This window comes from Rana temporaria, chromosome 3 (assembly GCF_905171775.1).
Source record: "Rana temporaria chromosome 3, aRanTem1.1, whole genome shotgun sequence".
NCBI classification, from domain to species: Eukaryota; Metazoa; Chordata; class Amphibia; order Anura; family Ranidae; genus Rana; species Rana temporaria.
Genome location: NC_053491.1, coordinates 315,394,421 through 315,412,268, shown reverse-complemented (window position 1 = coordinate 315,412,268; position 17,848 = coordinate 315,394,421). Strand labels below are relative to the sequence as shown.

Below are 17,848 nucleotides of genomic sequence, written 5' to 3'. Positions count from 1 at the left end.
TTTTCAGGAGATCAAACAAGCCCATCAGCAACTAACCTTCTGAGCAGCAGTTTTCCCACATAAGAGGCTTCATTGGTCAAAAAATTACTACTTTTCATAAATCTCTTTTTTTTAAAAAAAAGTTGACTTTCTAATGAAAAGGCCGCTGGCAATTCGAGTATGTTAATTTCCCTGGTTTCCTCTTGTTTGCCACAAACATTCCTGATTTCTTATGTATTATTTTGGCGCTCTATACAACAGACATATCTATAGATACATGTGTCTACAATAAAAAAAAAATCACCCTATCATCTAGAACCAAATACTAACTTATATATGCATTTTTTTTGTTTGTTTTTAAATTCTTCAAATGTAAAAGGAAATTGTAAAAATGCAATATGGGTTAACAAAGCTTTCAGAACGTCTGTGATAATGATAAATTATAAATGCCTATTTAGTAAAACATATATACATTGGAAGAAGTTCCACAAGTATGTGGAACACTACCAGCAAAATATGAATCTTAATAGTATGTTAAGAATACATCATTGGCTAGGAAAGGATTTTTTCAGAACTTAGTAACCTTGCCATTAGAACATATTGGCTCATATTGACAAAACACTTATTTCCAGTGTCCAGACTAGTATTCGCTATTACAAGCTCCAATAGTAGAAAGGACACACGGGCTCTGATAATGATTGATACAACCAGTTTCAAACATTCTCTTTCCTGTTGTGAATAAGACATTCTTTCTGGGATTTTGCTAGAGGGAAGATCTCACACAATTCTGTCATGTTGGTATAACACATGCTGCTATACATCTTTATTTCTTTTCCTTTTTTCCAGATTTCTTTTTGTTCCCTGAAGGTGCTTTGTTGTCACGTTTTCCAGCAGCATTAGTAAGGGTTGATGTTGTTCCTGGAATGTAGATGTTTTGTCTGTAGTCAGGGACGTGCTGTAGAGTAAACTGTGGTCCATAGCGAGCACTGAGTCCCATTGTACCTGTTGATCCTCCGAGACCAGAGCTTCCTTCAGCGGCTTCTGTTGTGAATGAAGAAAATATGTATTATTTCAAATGGATTTATACATTTACAACCATTTGAACTGCTAATGATTTATATTTTGAGATTTAGAGCCACCTTCACAAATGAAAGATTGTCCGTTTATATCAAACCAGTCTTGTGACCACCTCAGTGATTCAAGAAACATCTTTCATATTAGTTCCTGGTGGCAAGAGGGTATCAACATCATAGCCTGTAGAAGTTTGCATTTATCCAGTTCTTGGGGGCCTTGTGTAGTAAGTATTTATGCAGTCCCTGGTGGCCTTGTGTAGTAAGTATTTATGCAGTCCCTGGTGGCCTTGTGTAGTAAGTAGTTATCCAGTTCCTAATGGCCTTATGTCATAATTATTTATCCAGTTCCTGCTGGCTTTGTGTAGTAAGTATTCATCCATTCCCTAGTTGCATTGTATTGTAAGTACTCAGCCAGTCTTGGGTGGCCTTGTGTGATAAGTTTTGATCCAGCCTTTAATGGCCTTGTGTTGTATTTATTCAGCTCCTGTTGGCCTTGTGTAGTAAGTATTTACCCAGTCCCTCTTGGTCTTGTATAGTATGTATTTAGCCAGTTTCATGTGTCCTAGTGTAGTAAGTATTTACCTAGTCCCTAGTGGCCTTGTGTAGTTTTTATCCAGTCCTTTGTGGCCTTGTATACTAATTATTTATCCAGTCTCTAGTAGCATTGTCTAGTAAGTATTTACCAAGTCTTGGGTGGTCATGTGTAGTAAGTATTTATTCAGTCCCTAATGGCCTTGTTTTGTAAGTGTTTACCCAGCTCCTGCTGGCTTTTTGTAGTAATAATTTATCAATTCCCTAGTTGCATTGTGTAGTAAGTATTTAGCTAGTCTAAAGCCTCGTACACACTATCAGTTTTTTCCTGTTCAACCCCAGCGGGTTGAATACAAAAAACAACTGACTGCTCTAGTCAGAGCCACTGTACTAACAACCCAATGTTAGTACATCGATCTCTCCCACTTAGCTGTTCTGTGTTCTGACAGGGGGGTGCCCTCCCCATCCCGCGAGAATACTCCGGTCAGCGCTCTCAGCCATTGGCTGAGAGTGCTAATCGGGAGTCGGTCGATTGCTAGTTTTCAAGCATGCACATCCGACAGAAGCCGGGCGGATGTCGGACTGACAGCCATACACATGGGCCGAATGTTGGCCGGTTTTTATTGAACCTGTCGATGCCGCCCGACATTCAGCCCATGTGTATTAGACTTTAGGTGGCCTTGTGTAGTAAGTATTGATCCAGCCCCTACTGGTCGTTTGTAGTAATTATTTATTACGCTACTGCTGGCCGTATGGAGTAATTATTTACCCAGTCCCTTTTGGCCTTGTGTAGTATGTATTTTGCCAGTCTTAGGTGCCCTGGTGTAGCAAGTATTTTTACCAGTTCTTAGTGGACTTGCGTAGGAAGTATGTATCCAGACCCTAGTGGTCTTGTGTCGGAAGTACTTATCCAGTCCCTAGTGGTCTTGTGTAATAAGTATTTATCCAGTTCTTGGTCACCAAGTTTAGTATGTTAATAGCCAATAACTGGAAGCCTAGTATAGTAGACAGCTGGACCCTGGCAGCCTAGTACATTTTTATAACTCCTTTATCACTAAAAACTTCTTAAAACTGACATTATGTTTACAGCAGGATCTCTATATGTAAAATACAGCTTTATGTTTAACTGCAGTATACCTAAAGATTCAAATTAAGGCCACAGATATTAATATACAGTCTGACAGACATTGTACATACAACCTAGATTGTACTACTAACCTCTGTTGTATAGAGTGGCTAAATTGGCACCGCAATGAAGGCCTCTTGAGCCCCTTAGGGAAAGAGAGCCTTGACTGATGGGGGCATGGTCAGGTACTGGACAAGGCGGTGGTCACGGAAGGATTGGTTAGTTGGGGGATGGGTTGGGCCTGAGCTCAGATAAAAGGGGTCGCCCCAGGGAATTCTGGGTCTTTTTGGAAGCCTGCTGGGAAGAGCTGCCCACCCTCCCGCCCCTTTTTTGTTATGGTATGTCACAGCTTGCTGCGGTTTTCTTGACCTTGCCAGCAGAAAATGGCCATAGCGGGCCATACCCTTATGGACACCGGAAGTAGGCGGCCTGTCCAGGACTTATGGTAAGGACAGGCCTCTCCCCCCTTTTGGAATTGTGCTCACAGTACATCTGTGACTGGCACTGGTTATAAAATGTTGATAACGTTATGTTCGCTTTAATAAAGCCTTGCCCTTTCCAACTTAATGGTTGTAAGAGTGTTTATTTATTGGGATGAAGGGGCAAGGGGGAAGGTTTATGTACATAATTTCGTAGTAAGGGGTACCTGGGATCATTGCGCCTCAGCAGTCAAATGCGGCGTCGCACCGATTCGGATGGTGCCATTGCCAGCAAAAGCCACCAATTTGGCATTCGATGTGAACCAGGGCTTAAACGCACTTATGCCAGTAATTGAATTACTGAAACAATTTAAAGAATACCTGAGCTGGATGAAACACATTGGTGACCTTTTTTTCTGATAATGTCAGTTGTCTGATTGTCAAGTTAATGTAATCTCTTTATTACTTTTCTCAGTCATGGACTTAGAAAAAGCACGTGGATCAGGACTTATTTATGATTATGGACTCAAAAGTTATTGAATTTAGAGGAACAGCATGACAGACAGGCGAAATATGCATTTTCAGAAGGATATCAGCTTTGAGTTTTCTCTCTATACAGGCTTCTTTTATGGTAAAACCATACCATATACATTTCACATCTTCCAGATCAATAACAATGAACCTTTATAGAATAGCTTTGCAAAGCCTATGATATGCCCTTAAAATTACCAACCATTCATTTATTTTGAAAGCTTAACATAATACCCAATAACCCAGCTAACATTCTAACACAGTTATATCACTTTGTATGACATAATCTACCACTTGGAGGAGATCATTTACTGAGTTACCGGCAATAATAGATGCACAAGTTTTATCACATTACACTGATTTCCACCCACAGGTTATAATATGTGCAGGGAGGCTCAAACGCATTAAGTCCACTTAGCAAGCTGATAGCACATTACACCCTGTATATGTCTGTACAGGGTTAGATATGCAAACTTGCAATTTGAATATGTAAAGCAAAATTAAGTTAGTTACACACATTCATTATTCTCTGGAAGCTTGTAAACGTTTGTTCCAAAATGTATTTAAGAATGAATCATAAATTCATATTTTTTTTTTTATTGAACTCTATTATTAACTCTATTATTACCCTACTTATAACAAATTAAACTACTGCATTTTTAAGGGGATTTCCAGTTAACAAGGAAATTCCCTATATGTACATTCCCTATTTGTAATGTATAGTCACAACCAATTTACTAGAAACAATGAAAATGGTCTGACAATAAAACCTAAGTGTAGGTAAAACATTTTTATTTTAAATGCTCAAGGAATAACACTTATGCCCTGTACACACGATCGGTCCATCCGATGAGAACGGTCTGATGGACCGTTTTCATCGGTTAACCGATGAAGCTGACTGATGGTCAGTCGTGCCTACACACCATCGGTTAAAAAAACAATCGTGTCAGAACGCAGTGACGTAAAACACAACGATGTGCTGAAAAAAACAAAGTTCAATGCTTCCAAGCATGCGTCAACTTGATTCTGAGCATGCGTGGATTTTTAACCAATGGTTATGCCTACTAACGATCGTTTTTTAACTATCAGCTAGGAATCCATCGGTTAAATTTAAAACAAGTTGTTTTTTTATAACCGATGGTGCCCACACATGATCGGTTTGGACCGATGAAAACGGTCCATCAGACCGTTCTCATTGGTTTAACCGATCGTGTGTATGCGGCCTTACATTTAATCCGTAGTGTCTCTTGTGCTGAAGCTGGCTGTCAAAGTTGAAATCCTTTGTCCTCTGTCCCTCCTTTCATACCCCGCAGCCAGAAGGTGCTGTGGGGATTATTAGTGCCGAGGAACTTGCCACAGGCACCTATCAAAACCCACCCTTTCTGCCCCCTCCTCCAGTTATAGAAACTGTACTATATGTTAGATGAATTAAAAATAATCTATGAATGGAGGACGAGCAAATGAATGAAAGGTCTGCCGCCATCATTCATAGAGTGCTTTTCATTCATGGACACTATAGTACATAAAAGGAGGAGAGGGGTGGAATGGGTGGGATTTATATGAGTGCCAGTGACAGGCCTCTTAGCTTTGTTAAGCCCTGCAGCTTTGAAAGATTATGACTACAGCGTATGAGAGGGGGAACAAAGGACAGAGGATTTCAACTACCAGTACAACACTTTAGATTAAATGCAAATACTGTACCTTGTGCTGATATTTTAAAAACAGAAAGTTTTATCTAAAACAAAAGAAAACTGGGGGTAGGTCGGGACTAGAGTGTCTCCTCCTTCTATTATCCTGATCCGAAGGGGGGGATCTTTGTTGGGTATTTATCTTTACAAGTTATTCTGCTTAGCACAAGCCACACACATTTACGTATATACTGTATATGTACCAGACACATCCAGGGGTGTGGAATACCTGTGGTTCTTCCCACTGACTCATACTGTACAACACTACATGAGCCAGCTACATGAACCACAGAGTGTGGCAAGACAGCAGGTATTCAACACATTACAAACGATTACAACAGCCAGGTAAGTATAGAGAGTGTTTTTTTTTTTACAGCATGGGCTTACATTATTTTGACCCTGTGGGGACAGGGCCACATTAAAATTTGAATAGGTATAGGCTGCATATGGACAAGGTCTATACTTGCATATAAAAGTATACCTTCTAAATGGGGCCCATGTCCTCACTGCTCCCCAGTCGGTATGTAAGCCCCACTTGCAGGTGTGTGGAATGCCTGCTCCCCATCACACATTCATTCTGCTGCCTTGTATATTACCAAAGTACATATGAGCCAGTGCAAGGAACCACTGCCTGAGGAGGGGGGAATAGTTATTCAACCAACCTGGCCTTTTGAGTGAGCAGCAGTCATGGAGCAGCGAAGCAACTACAGATACAGTATGGGCTACTGGAAAGGTAAGTAAATAACACCTTCTTGAGAAGGCATTCATTTATGTGCAAGTGGCCCTATACTGATAGGTCACTTTCAACAAATTAACATAAAATTGAATACATACTAACCAACTGTGGTAAAAATTCAATAATACAAAAATAAAAGCTAACGTTTAGTATTTTTTGGAGATGCAGCACCACACGCATAAGTCATGTGTAAAGGTTTGTTTACCATTACTTACGTGCGACTGCTTCTGATAAAAGTCTCAATGCCTCCTTCACAGCTGCCGGATTCTGCTCTGAGTGGCTGTCTTTGTGTATATGGGTTAACTGCAGTCCCTGCTACTGAGAAAAGTTGCACCACTCACGAACCCTCTCTGCCATTCATAGAACTCAACTCACTATATTACACTTCCACATTGTATAATGTCCAGTGAATGGAGGAGGAGCAATTGAATGTCAGGATCTCAACTGCCCATTCATAGATTGCAATACATTGTGGGAGAATGACATAATGAGTTCTGTGAATGGCAATGAGGGCAGAGGGGGGTGTGTTGTGAAAATTTTCTCTGTAACTGCGGCAGATCTTAACCCATTCAGCACCAGAAGGCAGCCATGCAGAGCAGTATCTGGTGGCTCTGAAGGTGGTGCCGAGGGGAAGATTTTTAACAGAGGTCATGGGATACACACAAATACACCTAACTATTGTGTCTGGTGTTACATCTCCCCCCAAAATATTAAACATCCGCTTTTAAAAATTGCTTAATTCTCTTTACTTTTTCCAACTGCCAAAAATTGGTACTATCGCTGTCAAAGAATGAATGCTTGACAGTAAAATGAGAAGCCAACGTGTCATTATTGGCTATACAATGCCACGGATGCTTTAAATTCAGTAACTGTTCTCTGTTTTCTAACTGGAACAAAATCAGCAGGATCAAAGAAGTTCTTGTGTTTTCTGTCATGGATACTGACCATTTGCTGATGCCAGGATCATTGCTTGGAGTCTCTCAGTTTCAAACTGGTTATTTGGCCACACTCCAGGTTCTTCTGTGGGTTGTTGTGTCCTACAAAGAGATGACAAGACATTTTCCAGTAAGAAACACGCCAAGTGTGAGAAGGTAAGCAGCTGCTTATTGGCCTTGCATGGGACCCTGAAATAAGATGCCACAACTTGTCTGAGACAGTGTGTGTGTCTGTGGGTGTTAGTGGTTTTTAAAACCTTTAATAAAAAATATTTTCTTTTTCTTTGACCAAGCTTGCAGACCAAAATATGTACTGTTGTAGACAGAATGCTGTAATAATATAAACACAAGCACTGTGGAGGTACTTCCATTGACTTGGCCCAGCAACTCTGTTTACTTTCTTGGTCATTGATTATTGATTCTTAGTCACATCTCTAAGCAAAACATATAATAATCATAATAGGACCTATATTGACAGGCTTTGGGTTTGTGATGATGGTATCCATTTGATATCGATTTGAGATGCTTCTGAGTTCATTCAGTAATCACTGATAAGTTCATTTGACCTGCAGTTGACCACATTCTGACCCTTATTTCACCACTTTCAATGGGTTTTGCATTCCCATACACTTTGTTTAGGAATGTAAATCCTTTTTTAAGTGAAAAAAGGGCCATCAACACAATCCATTACTAAAGGACCGTACACACGTGGGCCGAATATCGAGCAGCATTGGCCGGTTCAATAGAAACTGGCAGACATTTGGCGTGTGTTTGACAGCCGGTCCAACAGAAGCCAGACCGTTTGATCGGCTTCTGTTGAAGGGGCATAACCAAAAAAGGTCTGCCGATCAGCAGTGGCAGCAATGGCTGAAAGCGCTGAGTGGTGTGTTCTGGCAGGGAGGTCGTCCCCCTGTCACAACACAATAGCTCAGCAGGGGAGTTCACTATACTAATATCACATAGTTAGTACAGCAAGCTCCTCCTGAGCTCTTCAGTTTTTTTCCCATTCAGCCTGCTGGGTTGAATGGAAAAAAAATATTAATACTGGGCCATATTCTGAGTAAAGTTACGATGGAGTATCTCAGGATACTCCATCGTATCTCTCTTTTTTGGCCAGTGTATCTATGCAAGTTTTTCTTAGAATCATTTTCGCATAGATACACTGAAGATCCGACATGTGTAAGTCACTTACACTGTCGGATCTTAAATGTAATTACTCCGCCGGCCGCTAGGTGGCGTTTACGTTCAGGTCTCATTTGTTTATGCAAATGAGCCTGATACGCCGATTCCCGAACGAATTCGTGTCGCGTAACCGTCGCTTACGTCGTTTGCGTAGGCGTAAGGTTACCCCTGCTATATGAGGGGTAACCTTACGCCAGTCCCACGTAGGCCATGTTAAGTATGGCGTCGGGTCCGCGTCGTGTTTTCCCGTCGGGTACGTCGTTTTACTAAGTCGTTCTTGAATACGACTTTACGTCAATGACGCACACGTCGGCGTCATTGACGTTTTACGCCGAGAACTGGAGCATGCGCACTGGGCTATTTTAAGCCCGGCGCATGCGCAGTTCGTTAGAATCGGGGGCGCACTTAATTTAAATGGAAGCCGCCCCCTTGGAGATACGCGGGGATACGCCGGGCCAAATACACTCCGCCGCCCCAAACTACGGAGCAAGTGTTTGGGGAATACAGCACTTGCTCCTGTAGGTTGGGGCGGCGGAGTGTAAATGGCTTACGCGCCGCCCGCCGGAAATCTACGAGAATATGGCCCACTGTGTACCAGGCTTTAGTTTTGGATGCTGTCTTTGTTCAGATGTAGAATATCTGTAGAATGTAATCCAAAATATGTATGCCAAATGCAAATATATATTCTGCATGATTAAATTCCTGCCTAGTATCTCTTGTTGTCTACTCATTCTTATCTTTTAGCACCCCACATGTAAAAAGGTAGATTTAAATAAATAATAATAAAATAAAATATATACACTTACCATGCACCCCAGACCGCTTACCGTAGGCACCATTGATGTCTCTGGGCTTTAAATGGGGTCCCTGGAAAGCTGATGCCAAACGTAAGGATAAAATGTTTTAGCACTGAGCAGTAGTGCCTTCTCACAAAATGTGGGATCCTCAGCTTTCCAGGAATCACCCTTACCCTGATGTAGCAAGTGGTAAGTATATATATATATTTTATTTTTCACGTAATCTTTATTTTTTTTAAATTTAAGTCTATATATTTACATGGGGGTTGTCTAAGGCTCTGTTCATATCTCTGTGTTCCGAATCATGGGCGGAATCGCAATAGAGGCAATTTGAGCACCCCAAATGCAGCGTGATGCTCCTGCGATTCATCGAGCGACAATCCCGCAAACAGAATCGCGGGCCGCCTGTAGCTCAAAAGAAGTACATAAGCTTCTTTTGGGCGGTGGGCAATTTTACCGCGATTGTCGTCCCCATACACCAAGATGTGAATGGAGCCTAAAAGATAAATGGCCCTTGCATTTTCAGGTCCAGCAAGTGTTAAATATATATATTTTTTTCTCCTAATATTGTTTTTCCCATTGTATTAAAGTCAATGGGGCAGATCCACATAGAAATAGATGGGTGCAGCGTATGTGAGATACGCTACGCCGCTGTAACTTACTTTTGGCCGGTTCGAATCCCCAAAGAATTAGCGCCATAAGTTACGGCGGTGTAGTCTATCTCTGGCGGCGGAATTCAAATCGGCGATTAGGGGGCGTGTTTCATTTAAATGAAGCGCGTCCCCGCGCTGAATGAACTGTGCATGCTCCGTTTCTAAATTTCCTGCCGTGCATTAAGCTAAATGACGTCGCAACAACGTAATTTTTTTTTAACTTAGACGTGATTTACATCCATCCCAATTCACGGACAACTTACGCAAAAAAAAATAATAATTTCAAAATAAACGTGGGAACGATGGCCATACTTAACATGGCAGGTCTAACTATACGCGACAAAATACCAGCTTTAACTATACGCCGGAAAAAGCCGACTAGAGACGCCGTAAAAAAATGCGCCGGCCGCTCATACGTTCGTGGATCGTTGAAAATAGCTAATTTGCATACCCGACGGAAAACGACGTGAACGCCACCCAGCGGACGCCGAAGTATTGCATCTTAGATCCGAAGGCGTACGAGGACGTACACCTGTCGGATCTAACCCAGATGCCGTCGTATCTTGGTTTGAGGATTCAAACCAAAGATACGACGCGGGTAATTTGAAAGTACGCCGGCGTATCAGTAGATACGCCGGCGTACTCGCTCTGTGGATCTGCCCCAAAATGTTTGTATAAGGGGTGTCTTAAAGTAGACCTTGCATGAAAATGCAAGGGCCTTTATCTTTTAATCTCAATATCAGCCCAAACTTGTTTTCTTTTACTTCCAACAGAGAAAAATAAAAAGTTGCAATTTCTGTGAGGTTCTTATTACTGCCTGATTGGCCAAGTAGTTAAATTGGAGTTCCACCCATTTTTTTTATGTTTGTCTGTGCTGCATGCCCTAATGTCATAGTGTTCAGAATGGACACTTTTTATTTATTTTGTTGCTTGTAAATGCCTTTATTTTGTAGTCCTTCATTACTTCCTCCTCCTTATTAGCCTAGGCTATTAAGTCACAAGGCTATTCGCAAGGGTTTCTGGGATAGGCATCATGTATCCCAGTAGTCCTTGCAAATAGCCTATTTGCATAGAGAAGGGGCGGCAACTTCCTCTGACACTCCCGTTGCTATGGAAACCTGACTGAAACCTATTACATCGCTTGTGCAGCACGGAGCATGTGCGAGATCTGCAAGGCTGAAATCCAGGAAGTCATACAGTCTGGCTTCATGATGCCCACACTTAAAATGGCCACGGTCTATTTCTAGATTATAAACTAACTAAATGCTCTAACAACCTAACAAAACGGACCTTAGTTTACAGACTAACTTTACTAGACTACATTAAGCTTGTGTATTACAGGGGTATTTATATTTAAAAAGTGAAATTGTGGGTGGAACTCCCCTTTAAAAATCATCAATTACCTTCTTTTTTTTTTTCTTCTTTATAACAGGGAAATAAATAATTCTAAGGACAATATCTTCAATAATATTCAGTTGTAAATATGTACAGGTGGTTCTCAAAAAATTAGCATATTGTGATAAAGTTCATTATTTTCTGTAATGTACTGATAAAGACTTTCATATATTTTAGATTCATTACACACAACTGAAGTAGTTCAAGCCTTTTATTGTTTTAATATTGATGATTTTGGCATACAGCTCATGAAAACCCCAAATTCCTATCTCCAAAAATTAGCATATCATGAAAAGGTTCTCTAAACAAGCTCTTAACCTAATCATCTGAATCAACTAATTAACTCTAAACACCTGCAAAAGATTCCTGAGGCTTTTAAAAACTCCCAGCCTGGTTCATTACTCCAAACCGCAATCATGGGTAAGACTGCCGACCTGACTGCTGTCCAGAAGGCCATCATTGACACCCTCAAGTAAGAGGGTAAGACACAGAAAGAAATTTCTGAACGAATAGGCTGTTCCCAGAGTGCTGTATCAAGGCATCTCAGTGGGAAGTCTGTGGGAAGGAAAAAGTGTGGCAGAAAACGCTGCACAACGAGAAGAGGTGACCGGACCCTGAGGAAGATTGTGGAGAAGGACCGATTCCAGACCTTGGGGGACCTGCGGAAGCAGTGGACTGAGTCTGGAGTAGAAACATCCAGAGCCACCGTGTACAGGCGTGTGCAGCAAATGGGCTACAGGTGCCGCATTCCCCAGGTCAAGCCACTTTTGAACCAGAAACAGCGGCAGAAGCCCCTGACCTGGGCTACAGAGAAGCAACACTGGACTGTTGCTCAGTGGTCCAAAGTACTTTTTTCGGATGAAAGCAAATTTTGCATGTCATTCGGTAATCAAGGTGCCAGAGTCTGGAGGAAGACTGGGGAGAGGGAAATGCCAAAATGCCTGAAGTCCAGTGTCAAGTACCCACAGTCAGTGATGGTCTGGGGTGCCATGTCAGCTGAAAAGCTTTATGGAGATGAAGATTTCATTTTTCAGCACGACCTGGCACCTGCTCACAGTGCCAAAACCACTGGTAAATGGTTTACTGACCATGGTATTACTGTGCTCAATTGGCCTGCCAACTCTCCTGACCTGAACCCCATAGAGAATCTGTGGGATATTGGGAAGAGAAAGTTGAGAGACGCAAGACCCAACACTCTGGATGAGCTTAAGGCCGCTACCGAAGCATCCTGGGCCTCCATAACACCTCAGCAGTGCCACAGGCTGATTGCCTCCATGCCACGCCGCATTGAAGCAGTCATTTCTGCAAAAGGATTCCCGACCAAGTATTGAGTGCATAACTGAACATAATTATTTGAAGGTTGACTTTTTTTTTATTAAAAACGCTTTTATTTTATTGGTCGGATGAAATATGCTAATTTTTTGAGATAGGAATTTTGGGTTTTCATGAGCTGTATGCCAAAATCATCAATATTAAAACAATAAAAGGCTTGAACTACTTCAGTTGTGTGTAATGAATCTAAAATATATGAAAGTCTAATGTTTATCAGTATATTACAGAAAATAATGAACTTTATCACAATATGCTAATTTTTTGAGAACCACCTGTATCTGTACTAGTAAATACTGTATATACCTGCTTCTAATGAAGTATAAAATCAATAGAACAGTGTGAATTTTAACCTATTTGCTCCTTCATTTCCTGTATACAGTGCCTTAAAAAAGTATTCATACCCCTTGAAACTTTCCAAATTTGGTCTTGTTACCACCAAAAACGTAAATGTATTTTATTGGGATTTTATGTGATAGACTAACACAAAGTGTCACATAATTGTGAAGTGGAAAGAAAATGATAAATGGTTTTCAAACTTCTTTACAAACAAATATCCGAAAAGTGTGGCATGCATTTGTATTCAGCCTCCTTTACTCTGATACCACTAACTAAAATCTAGTGGAACCAATTGCCTTCAGAAGTCACCTACCGTATTTATCGGGGTATTGCGCGCTCCGGCGTATAGCGCGCACCCCTAATGTGGACCCGCAATTCCTGTAAAAAATTTTTTTTTAGTACTTACAGTTTTGGTGTCTTGCACGGCGTCCATCGGCGGCCTCGTCGGGTCCGGCGTCCGTCTGCGGCTTCGGTGGTGTCCTCCCGGCTTCTCCCGCGCTGTCTCCCCATCGAATCGCCGCTTCCCACGCTCAGTTTGAATGCCTCCGCCAACGTATACCGAGTGCAGTACACTCGGCTACATTCGGCCAGGCTCGGCTTCGCTCGTGCTCACGCTCTGTGACGTTTATGCGTGAGCACGAGCGAAGCCGAGCCTGGCCGAATGTAGCCAAGTGTACTGCACTCGGTATACGTTGGCGCAGGCATTCAAACTGAGCGCGGGAAGCGGGTATCGGCGTATATCGCGCACCCACGATTTTCCCCTTATTTTAAGGGGAAAAAAGTGCGTGGTATACGCCGATAAATACGGTAATTATTAAATAGAGTCGACCTGTCTGTAATTTAATCTCAGTATAAATACAGCTGTTCTGTGAAGCCCTCAGTTTGTTAGAGAACCCTAGTGAACAAACAGCATCATGAAGGCCAGAACACCATGAACACCCTATCTCCCCATGCTGTGGGGATGCTTTGCTTTTCTTCAGCAGGGACAGGGAAGCTGATCAGAGTTGATGGGAAGATGGATGGAGCCAAATACAGGGCAATCTTAGAAGAAAACCTGTTAAGTCTGCAAAAGACTTGAGACGGGGGCGGAGGTTCACCTTCCAGCAGGACAACAACCCTAAACATACAGTCTGCCACCAGCCTGAATCCAAAGTGAGGGGTTGTCATGGTGTCTCCATGCCATCCACATACACCCCTGTAACTGAAAGGAGTGTACATTCCTGACGCCCCTAGCTGGGATGGGGGGGGGATGCTGGACAAAGCAACATTTATATTATAATATTAGGCATAGTAGCTGACTGAGCTTCCCACCCTGAGTTGGTCTGATTGAAGGGGGGGGGGGGGTTCGGGTGCAACCCCCCCCCCAAATCAGACCAGCTTAGGGTGGGTAGCTCAATCAGCTACTATGCCTATATATAATATTATAATATAAATTTAGCTGTGTCTAGCACCCCTCTACCCCAAGGCAGTGTAGATGAGCTCAGCCACCCTAAGCTGGTCTGATAAGGGGGGTCTGCAGCCCAGGTGTAAACAGACAGTGACCCACACCCACATCAGATCCGTCCAGCTAGCAGAAGTTCACAGCAGCATCTTGCCATCTTCCCTGGCTGCAGCCATCAGATACCGTCCACCACGGTCCAGCAAGCAACACTCCTTGTCAGCAGGTCACAGCATCTTGCCATCTTCCCTACGGCCAGCAAATCCAGTCCAGCAAGCAACACACCGGTCCAGCAAGCAGGTCAGTTCCAAAATCCTAATCAAATCATCAATGCCAATGTTGCCAATAGCTGCTGTCCCCAGGGACAGATCCGATCCAGAGATTGTCATACAGTGGGATCTCTGGATCTGTCTCTGAGGACAGCAGATAATGAAAAATATTGGCAGAGCTGCAATGACGTCACTCCTGCGCATGTGTGCGGGAGCCCTCAGTTACAGCACAGTGCTCTGAAGGTGCGGCACAGTATGCCAGACCTTCAGTGACGTCGCCAGATGGAGGGGGGGGGGTGACACCATGTTTTACCGCACCAGGTGACACCAACCCTACTGTATTGACTCAGGGGGCTGAATACAAATGCTGAATACAAATTTACGCCACACTTTTCAGACATTTATTTGTAAAAAAACGTATATATTTTGCTTACACTTCACAATTATGTGCCACTTTGTGTTGGTCTATAACATAAATTGCCAATAACTATATTTACGTTTTTGGTTGGAACATGACAAAATGTGGAAAATTTCAGTGGGTAATAAAACATTTTCATGGCACTGTATCTAATCTCTATGATGTCTCTGTAAGTAACTCTGTATATTAAACCCTTCACCTTCCTTATCCTGCAGATTTGTACATTAGCCTCTTAATTTCCACCCCCCCCCCACTTGTATGTGACCTGTACATTAGTCCCTTCATCTTCTCTCCCTTATGCCCTGTACACACGATCGTTCAATCCGATGAGAACGGTCAGATGGATTTTTTCATCAGTTAACCGATGAAACTGACTGATCAGTTAAAAAAACGATCGTGTCAGAACGCGGTGACGTAAAACACAACGACGTTCTGAAAAAAACGAAGTTCAATGCTTCCAAGCATGCGTCGACTTGATTCTGAGCATGCATGGATTTTTAACCGATGGACGTGCCTACTAACGATCGTTTTTTTTCTATCGGTTAGGTATCCATCGGTAAATTTTAAAACAAGTTTCACATTTTTAAACCGATTGATGAATAACCGATGGGGCCCACACACGATCGGTTTGGTCTGATGAAAACGGTCCATCAGACCATTCTCATCGGATTGACCGATCGTGTGTACGCGGCATTAGTGTGTGACCTGTATATTGTGTTTAGGGCAACTTCAAGCTTCTTCATGGATATTGAGAGATGCGACCCGCCATAATATTTAGTACAACCTTATCACCTATAGTGATCAAGAGCCAATTGCACTGCATAACAAAGCTACACAGATACATACAGTTGGGGCACTGCAGCAAAATTGTCAGTGCTTGCACCCAATTTGTGTAATTTCAATATTACCATCACACACGTTCCTGAATAAAGCTTGAAGCCTCGTACACACGACTGAGTTTCTCGGCAAAAACCAGCAAGAAACTTGCTGGGAGATATTTTTTTGCCGAGGAAACCGGTCGTGTGTACATTTTCGTCTAGGAAACTGTCGAGAAACTCGACAAACCAAAAAGAGAGCAAGTTCTCTATGTCCTCGACGGGAATGAAGAAACTTGCCTTGTCAAGTTCCTCGACAGCCTGACAAGGAACTCGACGAGGAAAACAATGTGTTTCGCCTGTCGAGTTCCTCGGTCGTGTGTACGAGGCCTTAGAAGTAGCAAGAGCTGAAGCAACAACCAGCTGGAATTGGAGGCATCACAGATCAAATACACATTTTCACCAGCATAACACGGATTGTTGAATAGCATCCAAAATCTTTATTTAAGAATGATCATATCACAAGGGACATAACACAATGTTTTTGAGCCACGCATGACCCCTTCATCACATGCCTGATGAAGGGGTCCTGCATGGCTCTGAAACAGTGCACTAAGTCCCTTGTGATGTGATTGTTCTTCCATAAAGGTTTTGGGAAATATTCAGCGATCCGTGGTGTGATGCATTTGATCTATGATTTGTGTACCTGTCACGGACAGGTACAAGCCTCATTTTGTGTCTGCAATGAGGTCACTTAACTTACCTTGTTAACAGAGGAACAAAGCAGCACACAGAAATTACACTTACTGTACTGCTCTGAAGAGACAAATACACACTATAGAGAGACATGCTTTGCTTATATTTTTTGTCTGAGGTTTACAACCACTTAGATTAAGGTAGACAATATTTGCCGGAGTTCAGCTTTTTAAAAAAACTTTTCAAACTAAGATACATTTACAATAGAAAATGAAACATTCTGATTACTCACCCACTTGGTCCCGGTCTTTGGCCCTGAGTGAGCTGCCAGTCTGCATTAGGCTGAGAGTGCTGAAAAAGAAAAACAGAATGGTGTCCTTAATTGGTGTTCTGTATATATACACTCTTGGCACATCATTGCATTTTTAAAGAAGATCATCATACAATGTTCAGTGCAGCAGAGAAAAATGTGTTTGCTGTGTACATAAACTTACCAACATTATTGTGTCGGACCCCAGGATGCTGTTAACCCCTCCTATTTCATCCACCAACTTTTTGGGTGGGTAGACTTTAATCATTCCTACTTTAAGGGTTGGTTTCACCCAAATCCTACCCCTAAATATGCTGGGACTCAGTGGCCTTTAATATGGTATTAAACCCAAAACCAAACATTTTAAATATTGCAGCTTAGATGTGATGGCTGCATTAGTTCCTTTTTTCTAGCAGATTTAGATTTTACACTAAAAAATTGATGCCAACCTCCAGCTAACACTTTTTACGCAGTAACAGCAACAGTGTTGTTCCTTTTGGGATAAAGGTTTTCCTTAAATAGGCAAACGCTGATCATTGTAAACACTCCTGTCAGTATTAAAGGGTGTGTCCCAATCCTCTAACTACTACATCTGCAGGACAGCTGATGTATTTAAAAATAACATACCTACTGACTAGATCACCACATGAAAATAAAAGTAAGAAAGCCTATAATAGAAAACAAATGCAGCCATCACATCTAAGAATTGGTAAGCTTTTCGGTTTAATGCTGTTTTAAGGGCCCTTTTTATTGGGAAACTGTAGTTGGCAGGCCTTTTCCCCTAAGGCAGGTCCCAGTAGCATGGTCACATGAAATTAAAAGGCTCACAGAAGAGAGTTTTTCCCTTTTATAAAATGAATAGTAGACATCTAATAGGGATGATCTTAGAGAGGGCTTAATTTGCAATCAACAGTTATCTGAACAAAAAAAAATCACAGGTGTTATGCATAGCCATATATATATATATATATATATATATATATATATATATATATATTTTTTTTTCAGTGCATAACAAAGAAATGTGTTTCTATCTGCCACACAGGTTCTTATGATCTAAAGTCTCTACAATGCTATACGTAAGGTTAAAGTAGTTAAAGTAGTTAAGTTACACCACAATGTTATATTATTAACTAAATTCAGAGTATTCATACAGAATCTCCAAACAATCTTATCTTCATGTATAAAT

At 41.8% G+C, this 17,848-nt stretch overlaps 1 protein-coding gene across 27 annotated transcripts in view; it reads right to left on the bottom strand.

Moving 5' to 3' along the window:
• The window catches only part of LOC120932477 (protocadherin gamma-B2-like), a 353,457-nt gene continuing 335,609 nt past the window's right edge, over window positions 1–17,848 (bottom strand). For all 27 annotated transcript variants that reach the window (XM_040344852.1, XM_040344858.1, XM_040344855.1 and 24 more), the window contains 3 exons: window positions 16,642–16,700; window positions 7,029–7,120; window positions 1–1,020 (listed from right to left, as the gene is read on the bottom strand). In XM_040344852.1, the coding sequence (XP_040200786.1) occupies window positions 803–1,020; window positions 7,029–7,120; window positions 16,642–16,700 (369 nt within the window). In that variant the 3' untranslated portion in view covers window positions 1–802. The remainder of the gene's footprint in view (window positions 1,021–7,028; window positions 7,121–16,641; window positions 16,701–17,848) is intronic.